This window comes from Paroedura picta, chromosome 6 (genome assembly GCF_049243985.1).
Source record: "Paroedura picta isolate Pp20150507F chromosome 6, Ppicta_v3.0, whole genome shotgun sequence".
Lineage (NCBI taxonomy): Eukaryota > Metazoa > Chordata > Lepidosauria > Squamata > Gekkonidae > Paroedura > Paroedura picta.
The window spans coordinates 42,518,829-42,543,578 of record NC_135374.1 but is presented as its reverse complement, the minus strand read 5'-3'; the positions used below and the strand labels follow the sequence as shown (position 1 = coordinate 42,543,578).

Genomic DNA, 24,750 nt, shown 5'->3' with positions numbered 1-24,750 from the left:
GTTCAGCGTTTCTTTCTTCCACTTATGAAGGTAAGACCCAAACTTACAGGCTCCTGCTGTCATCCTGCAATTATAATTACAAAAAATAAATTTTGCTGTGTGAAATAATATTAACCAATAAATTTAAGTGAGTATATAAAGTGTGCAATAAGGAAGTCAATACATCCACAAAGAATCTATATGAGCCAGAAGGTAGAAAGGCCATTGAGAGCCCTTTGTTTTTAACATTTCCTGAAGGGGTCGTGCTGGAGTATAATTGAGTTTGTTCTTATATTTTATGAGGACTTCCACACGGCTTTGCCTCTCCACATTTTGTGATGCCACTACATAAATTAGGTTAGCAACGATCAATGATGAATTCAGCAGGGAGGAGAAGCAGCAGTCAGTCAATCCTGTTGCACTGTTACTGTAAGGGTCAAGATGGGGTAGGTGACCTGCTGAACAGGATGATCCCACAGTATGTACCACAGAGGCAGAAAAAGATCAGAAGGACACATACTCCCCCATTTCCTGGTGAGCCGGTTAACTCCATTTTGTACTGTTAGCGTGCTAACAGTATAATTCATCCACAGTCAGCTGACCTGGAATATAAGACATCTGCAATTAACTGAACACTGACTTGGGGGTGAGCATGCTGATGCCAATTTAACGGGATTTACCTTCTCTGCAACCTGAGATGTGTTGTGCAAGAGATATTTTTAGCTGCTCTTTTTTGACCATGACCCATTATTACCTGGATCCCCTTAGCAATCTGTATTCACTATGTAACTGTTACTGTGTACCTTTATCTTAATTAACTGTGTAGTATTTAAATGGATAATTGATTCTATGTCATTATATTTCACCAATGACGGCTGTTGTGGCTGGTCACTAGAGTGCTAGAGTGCATGCTACATCTAGGTCAGGGATTCCCAACCAGAAACACCAGAGGGTGTCCACAGCCATTTCCCTCCTACTTTAGAAGAAGAGTTGGTTCTTATATGCTGCTTTTCTCTACCGGAGGGAGTCTCAAAGTGGCTTACAATTTCCTTCCCTGTCCTCTCCCCACAACAGATACCCTGTTGAGCCCTGGTATTTCAGAACAGCTTCATCAGTGCTGTGGCAAGCCCAAGGTCACCAATCTGGCTCCACTTGGAGGAGGAGCGGGGAATCAAACCCAGCTTGACAGATAAGAAACCAGTGCTTCTAACCACTACACCAACCTGGCTCAGCCACAAGTGAAGGAACTGGCTGCTTCCATCCCCCTCTCCCCAGACAAGCTTGAGTGAGTTCTCTCATGGTTTCTGTGCATGAGAGGGGGAGGAGCCTGTACAGTGATTATGATTATTTAATTTATTTCCCATGATTCCCGAGACTGGCTCATGGCGGGTTACAGAATGTCCAATAAAACCCCATTAAAAACGGACAACAAAATCATAACAAAGCTAGAACAACATGGCGGTAGTTCCTCAAAAACTCCCAACCCCCCAGCCAACCTCTGGAGGGGTGGAAAGAGGGGCCAGGATAACAATGGACTAACTGCTGCCTCATACTAAGGGGGGGGGGGTGATCTTCCTCACTACTCCAGCCTCAACCATAGACCTGGCTGAAGAGTTCCGTTTTGCAGGCTCTGAGGAACGCAAGCTACTCTTGCCTTACACCATCTCCTGTCTCCCATCGCCCTCAAACCTGTCTGTTAACATGGGTGGTGATGTCACTTCCCGGGGCTTGGGGACATGGCAGGGAGGTGTGGCCAGCTGACATCACTTCCGGGGCTCCTTGAAGCCTAAAAGATTATTTCAGGGGATTTGCTAAAATCAAAAAGTTGAAAAAGGCTGATATAGCTTTGAGAATTGTGTGCTATTAAGTCACAGCTGACTCATGGCAATCCCAGGCCCATGGGGCATTCCAGGCAAGACATAAGCAGGGGTCGCTTGCTGTTGCCTTCCTCTGCATAGCAACCCATCTTCCTTGGTGGTCTCCTATCCAAGTGCCAACCATGGATGACCCCCTGCTTAGCTTCTGGGCTCTGATGAGATCAGGCTAGCCAGGACTATTCAGGCTGCTTCTATATCTCTACTTCTATCATATTTGAACTTCACAAAGAAATGTCACAGACTCTTGTGTTCTCTGGCCTTTTGGCCCCACTGCTGACAGTTCTGTTCTGATGAAGGTGCATCTTAGTCCACAAACCTTTATGTGAGAATAATTCTGTCTACAAGATGTCTTTTTTGTTTTTGCTAGCACAGCATCCACTGATTAATAAAGATCAAATATGTGACAACTTTTAAAGCCACAATTACGCAATGGCTAAAAGGCACCAGCAACCTCCATCTGAAATGTGAACATCATCATATGGGACAGTAGGATCACACATGTGCACGCCCATTGCTGTCTTCCATATAGGGATGTTAATGAAAGACAACAGTATATTACACCATCATCAAGTACCAGCCTTTGCCCTCATACGCCTAGTATCAGGGGCCTTGAGGGGGTCATTAAAAACTAAATGTCTCTGTTTTAATACCCATCCTGCTATGCTTCCCACACTATGGATACAACAACATCATTCATTTTAGCACATCGGGAAGCATCAATAACACTTTTAAAAAAATGTACAACCTTTCTAAACCCTGAGGTATGAATTCTTTCAAGCTCACTATGAAGTGTGGTTGGGGAGGAGGGGAGCTACCAAATCTTCACCACAATGGCACCCTGGATTGCTCTATAATCCCCTACGAGAAGCATAATAAATGGAAAATCTGGTTTGCAGTCAAGAGGTCTCACAGCCAGCCTAGGACATCTGTGCACACACCTGCTGCTCCCAAAAGCTATTGCTACTGTTTTTTCCTTAAGAGGTAGGCAGAAAGAGGAGATTAAAGGCTGCTTTGGTGATTAGTACTCCTCTAGTTAAGAGCTTCCACGGGTACGACACACACATGCGTGCAAGAGGAATACCTGTAAAACTTTTACCTTAGAGAGTACTAATCACTGGAACAAGCTTTAAAACTCAGTTTAAATAGTTTATGAAGGTCTGAAAGTGGAACACAGATAAATTGGTTCCTCAACGTGCAAGTATGAAGAAAAGAATAAGCTTTCTGGAAGGCTGTAAACAGGGCATTTACTTCGCTGCATCAGATATCACTTGGGGGGGGGAAGTAAGTAAAACTGGGCAGGTTGCTGAAATCAATCATCAGTCAGTCAATAGGTATATAATTCTCAACATGGCTTCACCAGTGGATACTAAAATCCAGAGACTGGAGTCCTGGACAGACAAGGCAGAACAGCACCAGGTTCGCCAAGAGAGTCTAAAAAGGGTTCTTCCCAAGTAATAGAAGCAGCGCCCATAGTTTTAAGAAACGAATGCCATTATGTCTGTTGCGAGGTTGTTGCGGGCCTTTTCCAGGGCAGTTATGGCGTGTGAGAGAGGACTCATCGAGGTTGCCCAGCAGCCACTCCTTGCGCTGAAGCCACATGGATGGCTTACCCCAGCCCAGCTGCTTCCTACTGTTCAACAGCAGCCACCCCAACAAAACCAGGCTGGTTGGCATTTCAGATAGCATCTGGGAGATCAATTGCCAATTCCCCCATCCTGCCTTGAAAGCTCAGTGGGAGACCTTGGGCCAATTCCACCTTCTCAGCCTCGCCCAACTCACAGGCTTGTTGTGAGGATTAAATGGAGGAGAGGGGAATGCTGTAAGTTGCTCTGAATCTCCATTGTGAAGAAAGAGGAGATATCAATGAATATCGGGAGGACATACTAAAGGTTGGTGGGTAGGAACAGAAGCATGGTAAGGCAGCGATCCGCAAGCTTACGCTCACTGCGGACCACTGCGGTGTAGTGGGGGGAGAGGGCGGCCCGGGAGCCCGCGCACGCGCGGCAGCCCCAGCGCAAACGCGCCTGCGCGGACTGCCGTGCACGCGTGTTTGCGCCGCCGCCATGCCGGCGGCCGCGGCTCCCCCTCCCGGCCCCTCCAGGCCACGAGCAAATCGGCCGCTAAAGCTTCTCTTCCCTCCCCTCCCGAAGTAAGAAGCTTGCCGGGCCGCGAGTTAATCGGCTGCTTTGGCAGCCGATTTGCTCGCGGCCTGGCGAGCTTCTCGCTTCGGGGTGGGAGGGAAGAAGGAGCCGCGGCCCGGCGCCAAGGCCTTCACCGCCTGGCACCGGGCCGCGACCCGCGGGTTGGGGACCACTGTGGTAAGGGAAGGATGTGGCATTGTCAGGAGAAGAAGAGAGGAAATGGCATGGGGAAGGGGAATACAGGGGGAAATGAGGGCCTCCATGCAACAGGGCTGGCTGCCTATGGGAGGACAACAGGGAGCAAGAGAAAGGTGAGCTGGGAAGGACAGAAGGAAGCAGGAAAAGGAAAGAAGCACTGGGAAGAAGAAGAGTTGGTTCTCATATGCTGCCTTTCTCTACCCGAAGGAATCTCAACACAGCTTACAATCACCTTCCCTTTCCTTTCCCCACAACAGACACCCTGTGAGGTAGGTGAGGTGGGGAGAACCCTGATATTACTGATCTGTCAGAACAGCTTTATCATTGTTGTGGTGAGCCCAAGGTCCCCTGACTGATGACATGGGGAGGGGGGGAGCAGGGAATCAAACCTGGCTTGCCAAATTAGAAGATCACGCTCCTAACCACTACACCAAGCTTGGGGCTTTCAGGAAAGGAAAAGATGATTGGGGAGGGGAAACAAGATGCCCTCTCAAGTCCCACAGTTGTCTAATTTCAAAAATACAGTTCCTCTTTCAGGGAAAAAGGTGCACTGAATAGCTCATTTTGAAATAGATTCTAAATGCTTCTGCTCTCAGCATTTACGCATGTTTGATAACTCTTCCAAACGTGTGCAATGTGCAGCTTTTGTTTGCAACAAAGTACATGCTACACGGAGTTTTTAAATATGTGCCTGTGTGGAAAGTGCCCTTTCAAGCCACTTACTCCCCTCACCACGGTGGGAGTAGGCCACAGTGTGGGAGCCCGAGTTTTCAGATAAATGGTACCACAACATGGAAAGCTGCACTCTCCCCTAAGTCTGGGCCTCAGCCCCTCAACCCAAAGTTTCCTTGGGTCACTCTAAATGGATGAGAAGTGGGAGAGCAAGATCTTTGGTAACTTGTTCTTTAAACTGCAGGGCTCCAGTTCTGTAGCTGCATACTTGACGGGCAAAGTGGCAAAGAACTCTTCTCCTACTGTAATTCCCAGACTAAGTGAGCAGCAATGCTAGTTTGAAATAACACACCAGCAGAACTTCCAGTTTGGGCCTTTCAAAGGACTTGGTGTAAGTACAAAGTATATCCAGGTAAGGCAGGTTTAGGGAACAGGACATATTTGACTGTTCAGCTTTGGTGGCAAATGTCACATGGTCAGAAGTCAAATCTTTATCCAGCAGTTATATGTGTGTGTGTCAGCAATGATGTGTGTATATCAGCTTCTCCGCATGCAAGGTGACCTTGGGCTAGTCACAGTTCTGATAGTGCTGTTTTCACAGAGCAGTTTCCTTCAGAGCTCTCTTAGCCTCACCTACCTCACAGTGTGACTGTTGTGGGGAGAGAAAGAGAAGGCGAATATAAGCTGCTTTGAGGCAGTGAAAAGCAGGGTATAAAAACCAATTTTTCTTCTTCTTGAAATGTAAGATATATCCAGCCTAGTTCTCCTGGCACATTTTACCGGAGTCTGAACCACCATTAGGAAACTTTTCTGTGCACATTCCCACAGCTTTAGAGAATTGAGGAAATGGTCAGAAGCAGCAGTGAACCCATCCGACAGAGGCAAGATTCAGTTAAATGGAAGCACCAGTCGGGTTTGGCATAATTCTAATACTAATAGACTTTAAAGAGAGAGGGCTGCAGGCAGTTGCTATTCTAAGAAACGCTGCAGTATCCGTCACGCTTTGGAATAACTCATGCTAATGTGTAAGGGAGGGAGAGTTGCCATGTGGAACTGTGGTAAATTAAGCCTTAGATTTTTATATATGGGATAAACTAAGACGCTAGGCTTCCTTCCCCTGGGAAAATTTAAAACTAACAACATGTAAAGTACATATTTATGCACTTTTCAATTTGACATGCAGGCCTAAGCTGTCTGGCCTTTAGCTACTTTCCCTGGCCATATCGACCTTCATGACACTCAGAAAGCTGAAAACCAAATAAATAAAATTTCAGTGCACTTGCTAGCTGTGCCTGCGACAAATAAGAATCCAAATAAGACAAAATATTGCCTCCACTAGCCCCGAGAATATATAGCTATGGAAATGAGTGCTTTAATATATCTTCTAAACCCAAACCAGGCCTTTGTAAGAATGCTATTAAGAAAGCCAAGAAGTCTCAGTGTAAATTTAAAAAGGTATATAAGAATTGCTCCAATTCATTTCCTATAAGAACAGGATCTATTTATTAGAAAGGCTGGATAAAAAACCTGTTGCATTCAAAAGTAGTAAAGATGGTAATATCCTTTAGATCGCAAAGGTTACAATAATATTTAATCCAGGTTTGTCCAAGCAGCCCTACTGTACTCTTATTATCATTTCCCTAAATCAGGGGTAGTCAACCTGTGGTCCTCTAGATGTCCATGGACTACAATTCCCATGAGACCCTGCCAGCAAATGCTGGCAGGGGCTCATGGGAATTGTAGTCCATGAACATCTGGAGGACCACAGGTTGACTACCCCTGCCCTAAATAACTTGGTGGGTACGGAGGACACACTGACTAAAGTAAAAATCTGTACTGCAAAGGTGGTGCTGGGGGTGGGGGGGGGGCAGTAACTCAGGGCTGCTTCCCTGGGTCTAAGAGAGGTAGCCACAGCCATAGCAACTGCCTTTCCTGCTTACCTCTTGAGAACATAAAGCTAGAAGGCGAAAATAAAGCTCCCAAAAGCTGTACTATCTTCCCACACTGCAGCACAATGGCAACTGTCCACCCTAGGGGAGTGAGGCTAAACAGCCATGACCTGAGCAACTGAGGAGCAGGATTTCTATAGCTGCCTGCCAAGGGCATACTTGTTACATCTTTGCACTGCACTTTTTTTCATGGAGTCCTTTCAATACTACCTTTCACTGAAAGTTAACAGGCACGACATTGCACCTACATATTAAATCTCAACTGAGCGCTAATACTTATGAACAAAAAAATGAACTCTAAAAAAAGGCTACCAGACAAAAGGGGCATTTGGCTTGACTCAGCATAGCAAGGTTTTCAAAACATTTTCTGTAAGCACTTTGAACACACCCACACAAATACTAAGGATTAAGAGTGAATGAATGGTTTGCCCTAGATGTGTCTTCAACTTTGGGCATAAAAATATGAACACCTATCAGAATTATATCTGCATAGGTGAGCTGCAGAGCTTAACAGAAAAAAGCTAAGCTCAGATTTGCTTGCTGAGTACCCACACAACCACCAGACTGCTCTCTCAAATAAACATCTTCCAACATGAACTGAAATGTAAATATTCACAAAAGTTACAGTGATGATTAAAGGGAAGCTTTCTATGGGGAACAGGAGCAGATTTCAAAAGATAAAATGTACAAAGTTATATTAGCACACGGAAGGCCGATTCTGATTTATATGTATAGTTTCAGGTGTACGATTTTGTCTGATGGCTTTATAAATAAATGTAGACATGTAGAATTCGATGACCAGCCACTACAGATTTCTCTGTCCACAAGTCCAGACTCTGCTGGGAGCTTTTTCCAACTCTCTATGGTAAAACATGCATCAACTGCTTTCTCTCCCCGTTTTGTTCACTGAGTAAACAGGCAAATTCTAGTTCAGTTTGCAGGGACAACGTGTATGAACAGGGGTAATCAACAGATTGAAGCAGGTGTTCCTGGAGACTGGGCATGCTGGTGTTCCACCGATCACCCCTATTGACTTAGAAAGCACAGAGGATTTTCATATTACTATTTTGAACCAGATGGTAGCCACTGTTGGCCCGATTTCGAGTACAGTGGCATAGGTTTCATATGGTGAATTTCCTTTCATTCATGAGCTATCTCTGAAGCACGATGGTAATTTCCCTCCCCGTCCTTTTTGTGTGTGCGATCTTTTGGGGAATATATAAAGTGCTCAACTTAAAACTTTTTTAAAAAGTCTGTAAAAGATTGTACAGTAAACTGGGGGGCAGGGCAGGGTAGGGCAGAGGCAACATCGTGGGAAGTGGAAGAAAGCAGTTTCCCTCCAAAGCTGCTCAACCACAGGTAAATAAATTCCAGCAGTCGCCAGTTACTAAAATGGGTCTGTCGAAAATAACAGAAAATTATTAGCAACCGGTTACTAAAATGGAATACAAAGGCAGTTTGAAAATGGCCACAATCACGACGGGGGGAGGCAGAAATGACCGAGAAACTGCTTTGCTGCCAACCAGCATGAACAGCTGTTAAATGTTCAGATCTTCATAAGAAGCTTTGTAAAGGGAGAACCTATCAAGTTACGGTACCTGTAAATTAAAAGGTTAGGCTCCAAAAACCTTCACATGAATTGTAGGATCACTTAATTCCAACAACTATTTTAAAAATATAATGTATTCTTAGTTGTCCCATCAGTTCAAGATTTTTGTTTAAAAATAGAAAAAAGGGAAAAAATCAATCACATTTGAAAGAAATTCAAATCATACCTGGATCGAGTGTTGTTCCTTCAATGGTTATGATGCAAAGTAAATTGACCAGTTCATCCCGATAAACGGTTGGATTATCTGAATGGACTGAGGCATTAAAAACAGGACCTGAGGGAGGAAAAGTTTTTTAATATCATTATGCAGTAGGGTTCCTCTTATGCTGCCTACATACTATTGGCCTAGGATAGTATATGAAGCCAAGGAATCCAGGTTGTACTCATAACTTGCATCACACAAGAGTTTTCAAATTAGTTCCTCACGAAACAAAGTATATTTTATGCTAACGATAAACAACAAGCTGCTCAGAGGATTTCTGATGTTTCAAACAAGTACAATAAGATAGCCAGACCTCCATAGGAGTCCCATAGGCAGCATTCTAGGCAGATACATTAAAGACATTTCTTCACATGTCTTGCATTGATAAGCCATTCAGTCAACTTTCAATGACTGTTGAAACTATGTCAAAGGTACAAAAATGACAGTGAGAACTATGTTGAAATTAAGCAGCTGTCATGTTGGTCATCCACTACCAAATGACCCATATCAGCTTCTTCAACGAAGTCAGTTCGATCCACTTTTGTGCAGCTGGCCTTTGATGACACATAACATGCAATTCTGTAGCAGTTTCTCATAGTGCAAGAGGGTATTTGACATGCGATGATCCTTCACAGATATTCTGCCTCCTTGAACAAAGATGGTTCCACATATAGAACTGACAACACAGTGAAACCAAAATAGGGTTTGACAAGAGGCACATGACTTGTTCTGTGAGTTCAATAATGTTACCTTGTATAAAACTTTCTAGATTTGGTGGCCCAGAGAACCACATTTTCTTCTCCCCCCCCCCCCAATTGAACAATTGGCACATTTGATAATGGAACTAGAATTTCTCTATAGTGGATTGAACAGAAATGACATTATAAGTTCATATGTTCGCAGTTTCTGAGTTTCAGGAAGCGGCTGCTTTGAGCAAAACAGTGAGAAATTGTTGCATAAAACCATGTTTACACACAGCCATGTTTACATACAGCGGATCAAGGAGTCTGGCATAACAAAAGCAAATTGAGCTGTATATTAGAAACAACAGTTGCTTACAATGAAAGATACCATGCCAATAATCGAAAGCATGGGAAGTCTGCTACATAACTACAAAGCATGGGAAGCCTGCAAGATGGCCGAGCTGCAAGCTGCTGATGAACCAACTTGCCATTTAAAAGAAATGCATGCAATAGGAGATTACTATGATGTCACAGGATGAGATCAGAGGAAGAGTTGGTTTTTATACCCTGCTTTTCATTGCCCAAAGGAGTCTCAAAGCGGTTTACAATTGCCTTCCCTTCCTTTCCCCTCAACAGACACTCTAGAGAGGTAGGTGAGGCTGAGAGAGCTCTGACAGGATTGCTTGGTCAGAACAGCCCTATCTGGGCTGTGACAAGCCCAAAGGCACCCAGCTGGCTGCATGTGGTGGAGCAGGGAATCAAACCTGGCTCACCAGATTAGGTGCTCCTAACCACTCCACCACACTGACTCAATACTGCATGACACTTGAAATGTCACAGAGAAATATTGAGCCCTCAGGAATATTTGAGCATGAGAACACTTTAGCTGCTTACTCTACAACTATCACAATACTTTACATTTCTCATTAATGCTGGATTTTAATGAATATCTTTTGACATCCTGGATTTTAAAAGTTATTTTTACTTTGTAAACTGCCTTGGGCAAGTTCTTGGAGTCTGGTGTAATATTTTTCTAAACAAATAATCCACACTCATTCATGCAAGAGCATCAGGCCCTGCCACCAATATCTCAAATATAGAACCATAGAGATTATGGATGCAGTAAAATATCATGCATCTTGGGATGCCCCAAACACTACTGAAGTGTGCCATGGAGTATTGTTCATATGGTCCTGGTTCATTTGCAGGATGCTAGTGGAGGGCACCAATGACCCATTAGGACTCTGGCACAACCAGCAGTACGTGTGCCACCAGTGAGATGCAGAAGTAGTCTAGGTGGGATGCAGGGTTTTCACAACAGTTACAAATAAGAAATATCTAGAAATGATGTACCAGACATCTGCTCAGGGCAACTTGGTCCATTCATTCTATATCAAATGCACTGTCCTGACTTTTGTCCACTCCTCAAGAAACCAGCCTGTAAGTTACTGAAGTTCTTAAGCAGTCCAGATGAAAGAAAAAGTATTAACTCATATTTTTCCCCATGGGGAAAAGCACAACCGAGAAAGAGATTTTGAGTGGGAAATGGGCAGGTGAAGGGTGGAGGACATGCACTGGTTAAAATCCACAACTTTAGAGGCTGCTTTTGGTTAAAGGGAGAGGGTGACAGAAAGACATGCTGTTTGTGTAGCTTGTAGTTTGGACTTAACATTTGGGAACATCCCTGCACTCTTTCTTATGTTGCTCTAGTACTTCAGTAAGCATTTTTTCATTTCTACTCAGGTCAGGTCACTGTTCTCCAGGGACACATTCAACAGTCAGGCAAGCTTCTGTAAAGTATGTTAGCAGCTACAGACTATATTTTTTCTTGGTCAATGCTGATTCAGCCATAGAAGTCAGAGACTGCAAAGAGAAATAGTATTTTTTAATATATTAAGACATAAAAAAGCTGGGGAAAATGTGATTTACATTTTTCCCCTTCACCCCAAAGCAAAGCTATTTGCTACAATGCTGTAACCAAACTCTACTTTTAAATGGAAGCAATTACTGCCTTACGGAGTACTTCCGAGGCACATTCATTCATTCCAGTCATGCATTCTTAATTTTCACTCTTAAATTAAACAGTGGTGTACAATGCCAAACTAATCCACCCAGGTAACTTGGATGAGGGGGGGGAGACAAATGAGAGGGGGGAGTGCTTAAAAAAATTATACCTACAGAGCCACGTCACAACACAGAGGACACAAACAACATGAAAGAGAATGAATATATACAATCTCCTGTTAATGCAGAAATTTAGTTGCATCTGAAGACCCAATTCCTACATAGGAAGAATGCCATACTAAAAAGCCGTTAGACATGCTTCCCAGTTCAGACAAAAATAGCTGCATTAAATTAATCCCGTATGAAGTTAAGAGGGAATTACTGCATTATCCAATGCGTTATCACCCTATCAGTGGAGAAGAACTAAAACTTGCAGGGTTGATAACAGCACTTCTGAAGAGGTTAAAAGCAGGTTAGATTATTCGAATTCAGAGTTCAGGAACTTTCTGTGCATAAAGGTCTTAATGTTTGCAGAATCACAGAGAAGAAAGAATGGGGGAATATACCAAATGTTGAAAGCCCTATATTATTTACAGATCAAACCTCTGGAAGGGGAAAAAAATTCAGCCCATGCAGTAGTTCCTGTCCTCTGGCCTTCATAAGAGCTCTCAAAAGAGCATGAGCACCTAGACAATCCATTATCAACTTTGTTCAACAGGGCAATTACATGAAATCCCTCCCCATGATTTTGTACAGGTACCACCTTAGGAATACATCAACTTGTTAAAGGAAGGTATTCCACCACATTTTAACAGTGGTAGCCAGCAGTTCTCCCCTAGTCCCCAGTGGGGGTAGGTGGGGGGTTGGTTTGCCGCCACGTTTGTTGTTGGTTTCTGTATTTTTTTAATTGCTGTGTTTTTAGCGGGTTTTTTTAGGGGACTTTGTATTTTTATTATTTATCATGTAACCCGCCACGAGCTGGCTTCACCGAGAGTGGTGGGAAATAAATTCAAATAAACTCCCGGAAGAGCTGAGGGCCCTGGTGGAGCTGTTTCAGTTCTGCAGGGCCTGCAAAACAGAGCTCTTCCACCAGGTGTTTGGTTCAGGCTGGGTTTCAGGGACAACTGGAGCCCCTCCTCTGGCCAACACTATACCAATCTGTGATCCTACACCTGTGATGGTTGACTGTAGATTGGGGAAGGATTGGGGATTATGCTGCCGTTTTATGGGTTTTACTACGACTAAAGCCCATTTTAAATCAGAATAAAATGGGCGCTAGGCCGGTGGCCCCGGGGAATCCTTCACAGAGCAAAGGCTTCCGGGGGGGGGCGGGCAGAGAGCGGCCCTCAGAGGGTGGACCATTGGCGTCACTTTGGCCGGGCAGCAGGAGCGGGCCCGCCGCGTCAATGATGCGGCGCAGCCGGCCGTGGGGCCGGGAGAAGTCAGAGAGGGCCCGGACCCCCCCTGAGCATGGACGGGGCTTTTGCTGGGCGCAGAAGCGGCCTCGCGGCATCCAGGATGCAGCGAGGCAGCTCCTGCGGCCTGTAGAAACTGGGAAGGGCCTGACCCAAGGCTGGACCACGCGCGGCGGTTCTCTGGGCCTCGGCGCAGTCGGGCGCCGACTTTCCCCTCCCCGGAAGAGACGGAAGCAAACGACGGGCGTGGCAGCAAACGACGGCAGCAAACAATGGGCGCAATGGCGGTGAGGATGCGGCGAGGCCTGCCGGGAAGGCGCAAGAGCAGGCGGGCTGAAGAGCTGCGTGTGGCTCTGAGCGGTGAGGAGGAGGCCGAGGAGGGGGAGGCGGTGGGCGGCGGGGTTCCGTGGTGGCTGAGGCAGGGACGATGGGGGGAGGCAGCGGCAGGGGCTCATTCCAGGGGGAGGGGGAGCGGAGGCCGCTCCCGCGGCCAGAAAAAGGCGGATTGGGGCCAAACTCACCAGCGTCGATGGCTGTAGCAGTGATTGTTCCCCTCCATACTCCTGCTGACTGTCCTAAAATGGCTGCAGCATACACTCTGCTATACATGCCCCTAGAAAGCAGTTTTCTCAGGATGCTCAGACTGAGTGTTACTTTTACATTCCAGTCCTTAGAAGAACTCTTGGGGCCTGAACTGAAATACTCATGCATATTATAAGCTGAACAAGTATGTGTTCTGGACCCAGCAACCATAACCTTGGCAACATCACTAAACCCATTACTGTAGTATAATTTCTCTAAAGAGGCTGCTCTCTTTGAAAATGGGCTATTTTAATCAACGAACAGTCTCTTGGTCTCACATTTTGACTAGGGGTGGCAGTGAGAGAAAGAAAATTCAAGAAAACAGGCTTGTCATTCAATCATATATGAAAGAGTATTTTCTTAAAACACGGGGGAGACACAATCCAATCCAAGAGCCACTTGCAGACAAGAATGTAATCTAGTCAGGCCAGGTTGATAAGAACGCTGACATTTCAGTGCTACCCTGAACCAACTATCACCCCCTGCCCATCACATGAACCACTTGAGGAAAAACTGATGTAATGTCCAAGCCGTTTCTAATCCAAAGCATTACTCATATCTACCCCAGCATCAGCTTTGGCAGTATTACAGTAAAGCCACTATCATCTGTTCATTTAAGCAAACCATCTCTTCCCCATATACAATTCCAGCCAACTACCACAGCCAGTTATTTTTCTGGTTTGTAATGTTTTTTCTTTATCACTAACCACACATCAAACAGATATTACACCTCTCCCCCCCCCCCCCCAAATCCTTGGTTTTAGCTGCGTCTCACATTTCCAGCCATCAACTTACATGAGCCATATGAGAAAACACATTTCCATCTAATAAGAGCAAAAGAATTCAAGGTTGGGATGATTTTTTTAAAGCTTTTTTATGCTGTCTTGAGCAAATCTCTTTTTCTGAGTATGGAGTGGGGGGAGGGAGCCAAAGATGATGATGTGTGTTTCTTTATCAGTAAAGAATGTTTTGTTCCATTCACATTTTTAATATCAAAGCCTCAGCCCACATCCTATCAGAACTTGCTACCTTTGGCTCCTTTCAAAATGATCACAAAAACATTCTTCTGTTGTGAGCTCATCAACCCAGATCCAAAGATTATGTCAAGAAAACTCCTGGAGTATTTTGTGTCAGGTTGCCTCCCTCTTTTAGCCTTTTTCTCCTTTGCTTGGAGATAGCGACACACTCCCTCCGCAGAGGACAAGGGAGTCTGCCTTTCCAGCCCAATTGACGTTTCACCTCTTTTTTGTGATGGTTAATTTGTGGGCTGCTACTTATTGCTCCCAACAATACATTTTTATCGTGTCAATTCAGCGGAACAAAATGCTGAGCAATAGCTTTGTAGGAAGATCACACCTGAACATTAGCAAGGTAAGGCTGGTGAAAATGCATGGGAGGAGGAGAAATATGAACCTGTGCAACATCTGTATTTCATGATCACTGTACGCACACAGCAGAATATACAAATCAATGTCAAAGCCTACTTGGTGGTTAAGAGTGCAGACTTCTAATCTGGTGAGCCGGGTTTGATTCCCTGCTTCCCCACATGCAGCCGCAGCTGGGTGACCTTGGGCTCACCACAGCACTGATAAAGCTGTTCTGACTGAGCAGTAATATCAGGGCTCTCTCAGCCTCACCCACCTCACAGGGTGCCTGTTGTGGGGAGAGGAAAGGAAAAGTTAATGTAAGCCACTTTGAGACTCCTTCAGGTAGAGAAAAGCAGCATATAAGAACCAATTCTTCTGATTTCAAATAGTTTCAGAGGGTAGCCGTGTTGTTCTGCAGTAGAACACCTCAGTTCAAGACCAGTAGCATCTTAGAGATCAACAAGATTTTTTTTGGGGGGGGGGTATAAGCTTTTTGACAGTGGTAGCTCATCAAGGGAGGTTTTGACTCTGGAAAGTTTACCCCCCTCCCCCCCCCCAAATCTTGTTGGGCTCTAAATGCTACTGGACTCAATCTAGCTACAATTTCTAATAGTTATGCTGCATATGAGGACAGGTTGCAGGTCCCAGGCATGCATCCATCACAACAAACAAGCAAACAACAAAGCATTCACAAGGTTTGCTCTAAATGGCTTTGAAACTAGCCACTAGTGTTGGGCTGCAGGTAGCTAACGACACAGAGCACAGAAAGTACAATTCTCAGCATGACAGTAATGGGAGCAGGCATGCCTCAGCAGAATACAGGAGGCAGGTTGAGTTGATCACTGGCAAGGCCTCACCTCAAGTTGGCACAGGGATGCTGGGGAATAATATAAACTATAAATTGTAGCTGCCATGAAGAAAGCAAAATTTGTAGTCCAAATCTAGTATGATATTTCCCCCTCGCCTTTAAATATAAAGAAAGGCAGACAAGAAGCACATTGCTTTCTTGATATCACAACTATTTTACATACTCATCTCAGGTTGGATGTTACCAAGAGCCACATAAGGACATAAGAGAAGCCATGTTGGATCAGGCTAATGACCATTCAGTCCAACATTCTATGACCAAAACCCAGGTGTCTTCAGGAGGGCCACCATGACCCCTTGGACAAATATGTGATCTGGGCTCCTTATGTGACCCTCATCCAAACCATGTGTTTAAATGTCTAATCTTAGATTTCTACACACATACAAAAGTGTAAAAATATAGAACACAGAACAAAGTCTGAGTCCAGTAACACCTTTAAGCCCAACAAAATTTAATTCAAAGTATAAGCTTTTGTGTGCACTTGTTCATGAACGCTTATACCCAGAATTAAACTTTGGTGGTCTTAAGGGGCCACTGGACTCGAAATTTGTTTCAGGCAAACACAGGTATTCACCTGAATATAGAATACACTTCTTAGATCTGATTAAATAAGTTATAGTTCACAAAAACTTCACATCATAATAAATCTTTATTAAGTAAATCAATAAGAAATCTATTTAAGTTTGCCCTTGTATCTTTACCTATCAGAGAAGCAGGAGCAAACCTATTATGTAGTGGTGCTGGATGAGAAGTACTGAGATTATTGGGATTGATTTTGCTGACATATTTTCGAAAAAGATTATGCCATTTGTCATGTAATACGAAGCTTAATGTCTACAGTAGCAAAGTAGCATTTACAAAGGGATACTAGATGTCTCACCAACACAACAACAATCTGAACAGTGTTTCAAGTGTAATTAAATATAGGTAAGGGGGAGGGAATTCTAACTTCTGTGCCACATCTGTAGCTGCTAAAACAGATTAATGTTCCATTACCATGCATGTAAAGGCAGATTGGGGCAAGAAGCATCCATTTACTAATTGTATAGATCATTGGGAAATATCCCCCCTTCTGTTTATAATATTAACAAGGGTTTGCTGCTATACTACTCTTATAAGGAGTCAAGTCCAAGACTGACAAATAAGGAGGGTGATCAAAGGGGGGGGGGGGAGAAATGAAGGCATGTCATGAGAGGAAGAGAGCAGATTAAGGAGGTTTGGAAGCAGACAAAACCATGGAGCTGGGTGGAAGAGGTACAGAGACTGTTGGGAATAATAGCCTTGTTGGAAGGCTGCAGCCTGGCAATGACTGTAGCACCGTTGAGCTGTGCCGGCTGGTCTTGCCTTGCTCCAGTTCTGGCTTGCTTAATAGGTTTAGCAGGATCAGAGAGGGCTTGTAGAAAGTTTCACAGGAAGGTGCTGGGAGCAGAAAGCACAGCAATGACAATTTACTTGCTCTGACTTCCCTGAGCAAGTCTTAGTGGCAGCAGTGCAGAAGTGCATTGGGATAAAATAAACTAAGATGCATTCTGACTGCGGCATGTAGCTGGCTTCATGGATGGGCCTTCCAGCTGACTTGTGCCCTAGGAATCTGGTCCCCCCGTTCCCCCATCTCAGCAGCCTCCTGGAATAGCCTGTCTTAATAGAACTTTTAGACAACTATACTAGATTATTATTCAGCCACCCCCTCTTCCATAATCTCTGTCATAAGGCTGCCTCTCATAGCTGTGCCTCCTTCTACTTACATACATCTATGATGTTTAAGAGCCAACTGGATGTTTCCAGCCCTCAGATCCATTCCATGGCTGCTGTATATACTTAGGGCAGTGGTTCTCAACCTGGGGGGTCGGGACCCCTTTGTGGGTCGAATGACCCTTTCACAGTGGTCGCGGCAGGGCGAGCAGCTTGGCTGGGGGGGGGGGGCGCCACCACCACTGTTGCCACTCCTCCTGAAGGCATCTGCCAATTTATATACAATGGATCTTCATGCCATTGGTCAGTTTTGGTTTAATTTCTGTGAAAGAACACTTGCATAATTTTTATGGTTGGGGGTTACCACAACATGAAGCACTTTATTAAAGAGTCATGGCATTAGGAAGGTTGAGAGCCACGGACTTAGGGAAATTCAAGAGCCTCACAGAAAACACTGACAATAACCTCAAACAATATTGCCAAGAGGTAAGAATTGTCCCGTAACATTGTAATATCAACATTAAGTTCCATCTGCAGTCTTATTCAATAACTGGATCATCCAGAAAAGAACAAAAGGCAATCGACATTGATAATCTCTAATCATGCCCAGAGGCCTTGATCACAAATTTTACAGAACATTAGTACAGCAAGTACTGATAATTACAGGAGCCAAATGGCAGAATCCAAAGAGAAAGAACTTGCAATCAACAAGTAGACTGTTCCTTTTAAAATGGCCATAGCATTCTGTTTAGCCGCTTCATACACATATTGTAGTAGTGAAGGAATGGTACAGTGCAAAGAATACTCCTATACTTTATGCTATCCCAAACCACAACAATTCCAATACTATATCATTGTGTAGAGGGTCAAATTACTGTGAGTATTCCACCCTTCTACTATAGAGCAATATATTTTGAGTTCCATTCTAAAGATCTTGCTGAGCTTCTTGCCCAAGTTTACAGAAGGTAAATTTTTCAAGATGGAGAAAAAACAAGCAACTGAACAGTTCTAAAATGCTATGTTCATATTAGGTGAATGGGCAACAAAAATGATTTATTGTTTACTTGATTCATTTATACTCCTCTTTTCTCTCCAGTAGAGATCCAAAATGTCCAGTACATTGTTCTCTTCTCCTGATTTTTATTCTCACAATCATGTGACACAAATTAAGTTGAGAATGTCCAATGAGCTTTCCTGAAAGAATGGGGATTTCCACCTGGTTCTCCCAAATGCTAGTCCATCACCCTAAACCTCTACACCTTGCTGGCTCCAATTAAGTGATGCATTTTGGGACAAAAAATCCTAAGCATATAAAATGCTCTGAAGAAGTCTAAACTGACAGCAATTACCAGGCATGAGGTCCTCAGGCTGTGGTTGACAGTTCAGTGGGAAAATACCCCTGCACTGTGGTTGTCAAAACAGATAAAATCTATGATATGGGTTATTAGAGAAGGGACAGAAAATAAGATGTCAGCATCACAATGCCATCACACAAGCTGTAACAAAGGAAAGACAGAATCTGTCCAGTGGCTTAATTAAATATAATAAGATAAAAAGTCTCTTATCACATTTATTTAGACTTTGACTCATGCAGAATTACAGAAGCTGTGGAACAGGTATACCTGATTTCTCCCAAGGGTTTCAGGAAACCCTGGGGTTTCTTTCCAGCCCTGGAAGGGTTTCCTGAATGGGTGGGCTGATCCTGCGTTGAGCAGGGGGTTGGACTAGATGGCCTGTATGGCCCCTTCCAACTCTATGATTCTATGATTCTATAATTAATTGTAATATATTTTAAAAATGTGTTAAACATTTATCTGATGATATGACCATAGATGGTTATGTCCCCCTTCCCAAAATGATGGACCTGGAGAGCATGGGAAGAAGAGAGAACCCAGTTATGCTTCCCAGCCTTATTCTACACAATCGATCGTGTCACTTCTGGGGTTTCTCAAAACCTGAAGAATGTGTCAATGGTAAAAAAGTTGGTGTATAGTTATGGATGTCCCACTTGTAAAAAGGACTACAAGTGCTGGAAAGGGCAAAGAAAATGGTAAAGTGGTAGGACTTACTTATAAGGAAAGGCCATAGCATGTGGGGGCTTTCTAGCTTGCAAAAAAGACATCCAGGGCAGAGTCTGCACTTACTTTGTTTATTCCATTGTCAATCCTGTTGAATTCAGATCGATTTGAACTCGGATCTTCCTCTTCTCCCCCTCCCCATTGAAACAGGAAAGTGTTCTGCATGTGGTTAGGGTAGTTCAGAGGGAGGGGGCAAGCCTCTTTCTTTCTTTTCTTGAAGGGGGGGAGGGGATCGAAGAAGGCAGAGGAGGGCAAAAAAATACAAGACCGACAGAAGTTGAGAGAAATTAGGGGCTTCTCCTTTAAGGCAAGCTTGTCACATGGCCACCTTTGGCCAATCATGGTGTCTCTACCACAGAAGTTCAAAACAGCCTGCTTTCTCAATCAGGATTTGAAAAATATTGAGCATTAAAAGCACTCTAAGATATCGCACAATAAAGGTAGGGTCTCTCTGGATCAATCCTTCTTGCTACAGAAGGAAATTTTAAATCGTCCAAAATCAAAACGGAAATTGCATTCTGTGTAGACAGTAGGGACTGAATCGACCTGGGATTGGAATAAAAGCTCCGTGCAGTTTACACCCAGGACAGGGCACAACAGAAAGTCATCAAATTATCCATCGTATGCAAAAGGTTACCCTTTGCAACTCACAAGTAGCCTGTGTTATTTTCTGAAGGGGCAGACCTGTCTCAGCACAGAACACATAAGAAATGAGAACACTCCCACAGTTGGCAGAATAAGTCCTGTGGAAAGGAAACAGGAATGGTCAGAGTGAAGAGTACAGAAAACACTTGCACCAGTGTTACTATAAGACATGTGCCTATCCGGGGATGTAACATCTGAAAAGGAGCTTATTAATGGTCCTCTGAGAGTGATTCACATTCTAGGGAGGGTGAATCAAATGCTGTATCTTGTCCAGGACCACAAGAGATGATGGTGCTGGAGCTTCGGATGCAGGTTTTGCTGGTGAGCTCTGAAGTTCTGCACCCTCATAATGGTGAGGGTCAAAGGTACCTGTGCCACTGCTGACACACTGTCCTAATTTTTGTCTTCCTGCCCTGCCCTCAGCTTTGAAGGTCAACGCACCAAATGTTTAAAGTTCACCTCTGCTCACAGGTGAATGCTGTTTGATGGAAGGACCTTGGTCTCATGCAGGTTCAGTGGCAGCATTGATATCTTGAGAGGGGGAGGCAAACAGATGGGTTGATTTGCAGCTGATAGACACTAAGGTATCTAAACACCAACACTGATCAAGCACACTTCCACAAAGTGGCTCTCAGACAAGCAAAGCAATTACAACATGCCCATCTAATGAACATTTGGCCAGTGATGAAGAATAAACAGAACCAGCAATGGCCAAACAGAACAAGCAACGGCTGTGGTCATCAATGGATGAAAAATTGCTATCATGATGAAAACATTTTACAAAATAAGTTTTGCCATGCCATGGACCAGTAAGAGACACTGGAGGCAGACCAGCAAGACAGAAAAGTAGGAAATTTTAAGAAGAAAGACTGAAAAGAAAGCACAACTACTAATTTAACAATCCAGGTGATGCTATTGCTGTGGCAGTTAAAAAGAATTGAGTGCGAAGGCCTAGCTCTCTCCTGTGGTCATGTGCTCTAGCACTGGGCTTGGGCAAAGGCAGAGTCAGCACCAGTAAAGTGGTTAAGAAGTTTCAGAGCAGTCTGCAGAGGCATACAGCCCATAGATATAACTGTAGAGACTATGAAGGAGTTCCACATTCACAAGCAGGAGGCCATGAAATACCAGTTCATGGGAGCCAACAATACGGAAAGATCCTGACTTGTCATCCTGACTGGCTAAACAATGAAAGATAGAATACAGGAGTCTGAGTCTGACAAGAGTTGAATTATTACAAAGAATATTCTAAAATCATCACTAAGTGATATGTATGAGTACGGAACTTTCCAACTGGGAAGATCTACTGGAAATACTTTGTGCTACATTTTTCTGCAGAAGTTCATGGGAAAAATTTAAATCATATAGCATGCCAGGTTTCCTGTAGCAACAAGTTAAAAAAATCATAATCGCTGGCACAAGAGTGCATGTAAAGCCACCAACATGCACAGATAAAAAGTAGTCTTACAGACCTCCTGCAGTTCAGCTAGGTTGCACTTTGTGATGTGTAGGTGCAGTGAAAAGCTTTCCTTGAAACATGAAACCATTCAGACAAAGAGATGCTCTGAGAAAAGCCGTGGCAGGAAGCCAAGCTAGTACTACGAAGATCTTCCAATCCAAATAAGTCCTTCCAGCTTTAAAAGAAATCAATGCAGGCACTGAAGTCTCTTGCAACAATCACTAAAAGCTTTTATGTGAAAATCTTTAAGGATTTCCTTTAACAATAGTTCTTCCAATGTTTATTGGCTTCTAAGATAAGATGTATACCCAGGATACTGCCTATATTGGGCATATCTCAGATTGAATAAGGCTGATATTCTCCAGTGTTATGAAGCATCTCAGATATTTTTCTTCGAACAAAACCACAGCAGGGATATAAACCAGGACTGGCTAGTGTGGCAGCATTGCTTCACACTGAACACAGTACCACAGGCAGGGCCAATTTAAGTGAACACATCAAACCTGAAAGGGAGCTGAGTATCCCTAAACTCTGGTCATGCCTCCACTATGCCTTTCCATCATACTTTATTGTTCATAGAATCATAGAGTTGGAAGGGGCCATACAGGCCATTTAGTCCAACCCCCTGCTCAATGCAGGATCAGCCCTAAGCATCCTAAAGCATCCAAGAAAAGAGTGTATCCAGCCTTTGCTTGAAGACTGCCAGTGAGGGGGAGCTCACCACCTCCTTAGGCAGCCTATTCCACGGCTGAACTACTCTGACTGTGAAATTTTTTTCTTGATATCTAGCCTATATTGTTGTACTTATAATTTAAACCTATTACTGCGTGTCCTTTCCTCTGCAGCCAACAGAAACAGCATCCTGCCCTCCTCCAAGTGACAACCTTTCAAATACTTAAAGAGGGCTATCATGTCCCCTCTCAACCTCCTTTTCTCCAGGCTGAACATTCCCAAGTCCCTCAACCTATCTTCATAGGGCTTGGTCCCTTGGCCCCAGCTCATCCTTGTCGCTCTCCTCTGTACCCTTTCAATTTTATCTACGTCCTTCTTGAAGTGAGGCCTCCAGAACTGCACACAGTACTCCAGGTGTGGTCTGACCAGTGCCGTATACAATGGGACTGACATCTTGTGATTTTGATGTGATGCCCCTGTTGATACAGCCCAAAATGGCATTTGCCTTTTTTACCACTGCATCACACTGCCTGCTCATGTTTAGTTTACAATCCACAAGTGGCAGAAATGAATCCGTAGTGTTATGGGGAGTGGCTCTTATCTACTGTTACCTTACTTGTCCATATATCTGGGGAAAATTTGCCTAACAAGAGCAGTATCTCTTTGAAGAGAAGAAAATGCACCGAGGCTGAGACAGAAGGAAGTAAGGAGACTCTTATATTGGTGTGGCCCTTTACCCAGTGTAACCGCATTTCTACCGTAAGTAGACAAACCAATATTATGCACAAATCCACTTATAAGATGTGTGCTGCAGCTGAGCTACTCTTTGCATTTTGCTATCAGATGGAATGCTTGACTTTCTTTTTGCTTGGTGAAAAAAAGGGTTTGTTGCCTACTGAAAGAACAATCTGCTTGAAGGAGTGATGAACACATCACTTCCCCTTCATTGCATGGATAAACAAGTGGTTCTCATTATTGCGTGTGATTTTTTATTTATTTTGTATACTGCCTCTCCTCATGGGTTGGCTTGGTAGTTCACAACATAAAAACAAACATCAATAAAACATCATTACCATCAAAATATCAATAAAACCATCATAAAAATTTTAAACAACAGTAGCTATCCTCCATCCACATCTCTATCCACTTTTCTCCACCATCAGGCTGGTCATTATTGGTGGGTTCCCTTGGAGGGGGAAAGCACACTGCATGAAACTTTGAAGAGGGAGGGGAAGAATTTAAAGAATTTAATGAAAAGAGGAAAGAGGAAAAAGGGAAGGGGAGGTCCAATTGGATTTTGGGCCACCATGGTCTCAACCACAGGACTGATAGAAGAGTGCCATTTTACAAGCCCTGCGGAACTTTGATAGCTCTATCAGGGCCTGAATCTCAATTGGCAACTCATCCGACCAGGTTTTTATGGCTCTGGTCAAGACCAGGTGGACCCCTCTAGGACCAGAGATCATCAGCTTATTGGTATTTGCTGAGTGTAATGCCCTCTGGGGAAGTAATGGGAGAGGCAGTCCCTTATGTACGCAGGTCCCAGACCTCATAGAGTTTTAAAGGTTAATACCAAAACCTTGATTGGTTACCAGTGCAGCTGCTGTAGAGCAGGCTGAATATGGGCCCTCCATAGGGTCCCTGTAAGGACCTGAGCAGTTGCATTCTGTATGAAATGTAATTTCCAGATTAAAATTAAGGATAGACCCACATAGACAAAGTTACAATAAGCATACTGATGACAACCCAGCCCAGAGGGAGCACAAAGATATTAGAGATGCATACAGGAGAGGACCACCCCTTGAGGAATTCCACAAGGGAGTTGAAAGGGGTGTGAAAGCTCTTCCTCCACTGTGATACTCTGTGTTCAGTTCTGAAGAAAGGAGAGCAGGCACTAAAGGGCTGTCCCATAAATCCTAGTCCTGGTGAGGCAGTGGGCCAAGAGCTCATGGTTGACCACATCAAAGAGCCAGTTTGGTGTAGTGGTTAGGAATGCGGACTTCTAATCTGGCATGCCAGGTTCGATTCTGCGCTCCCCCACATGCAACCAGCTGGGTGACCTTGGGCTCGCCACGGCGCTGATAAAACTGTTCTGATTGAGCAGTGATATCAGGGCTCTCTCAGCCTCACCCATCCCACAGGGTGTCTGTTGTGGGGAGAGGAATGGGAAGGCAACTGTAAGCCGTTTTGAGCCTCCTTCGGGTAGGGAAAAGCGGCATATAAGAACCAACTCTTCTTCTTCTTCTTCTTCTTCAAATGCAGCCAACAGATCTAACATTATGAGAATGGCCAAACTGCCCCTATCCTGCTGGCACTGGAAGTCATCCACCAAGGCAACCAGCACCTCCACCCCTTGGCCAGGACAGAAGCCTAACTGGTATGAATTGAGCACTGAAGTTTCCTCCAAGAATACCAGAAGCCCTCTTGACCACCTTACCCAAAAAAGCTAGCCGATACTTGGATGGATCTCACGGGTCAAGTGGTGGTTTCTTCAGCAGTAGACGCACCACTACCCCCTTCAGCACCTCAGGAAACTCCCCAGTCAATAGGGATAATGTCCCTGATAGAGCCACCTATCCGCTGGTTGTCCCTCTTGGAGCAGAAAGATGGACAGGGATCAAGGGGGCAGATGGTTGCCCTAACTGACCACAGCAGCTTGTC

The 24,750-nt window shown here is 44.2% G+C and overlaps 1 protein-coding gene across 2 annotated transcripts in view; it reads right to left on the bottom strand.

Moving 5' to 3' along the window:
* Positions 1-24,750, bottom strand: part of PTGFRN (prostaglandin F2 receptor inhibitor) — a 121,189-nt gene that overhangs the window by 8,867 nt on the left and 87,572 nt on the right. For both annotated transcript variants that reach the window (XM_077342285.1, XM_077342286.1), the window contains one exon: positions 8,592-8,699. In XM_077342285.1, coding sequence (XP_077198400.1) covers positions 8,592-8,699 — 108 coding nt within the window. The remainder of the gene's footprint in view (positions 1-8,591; positions 8,700-24,750) is intronic.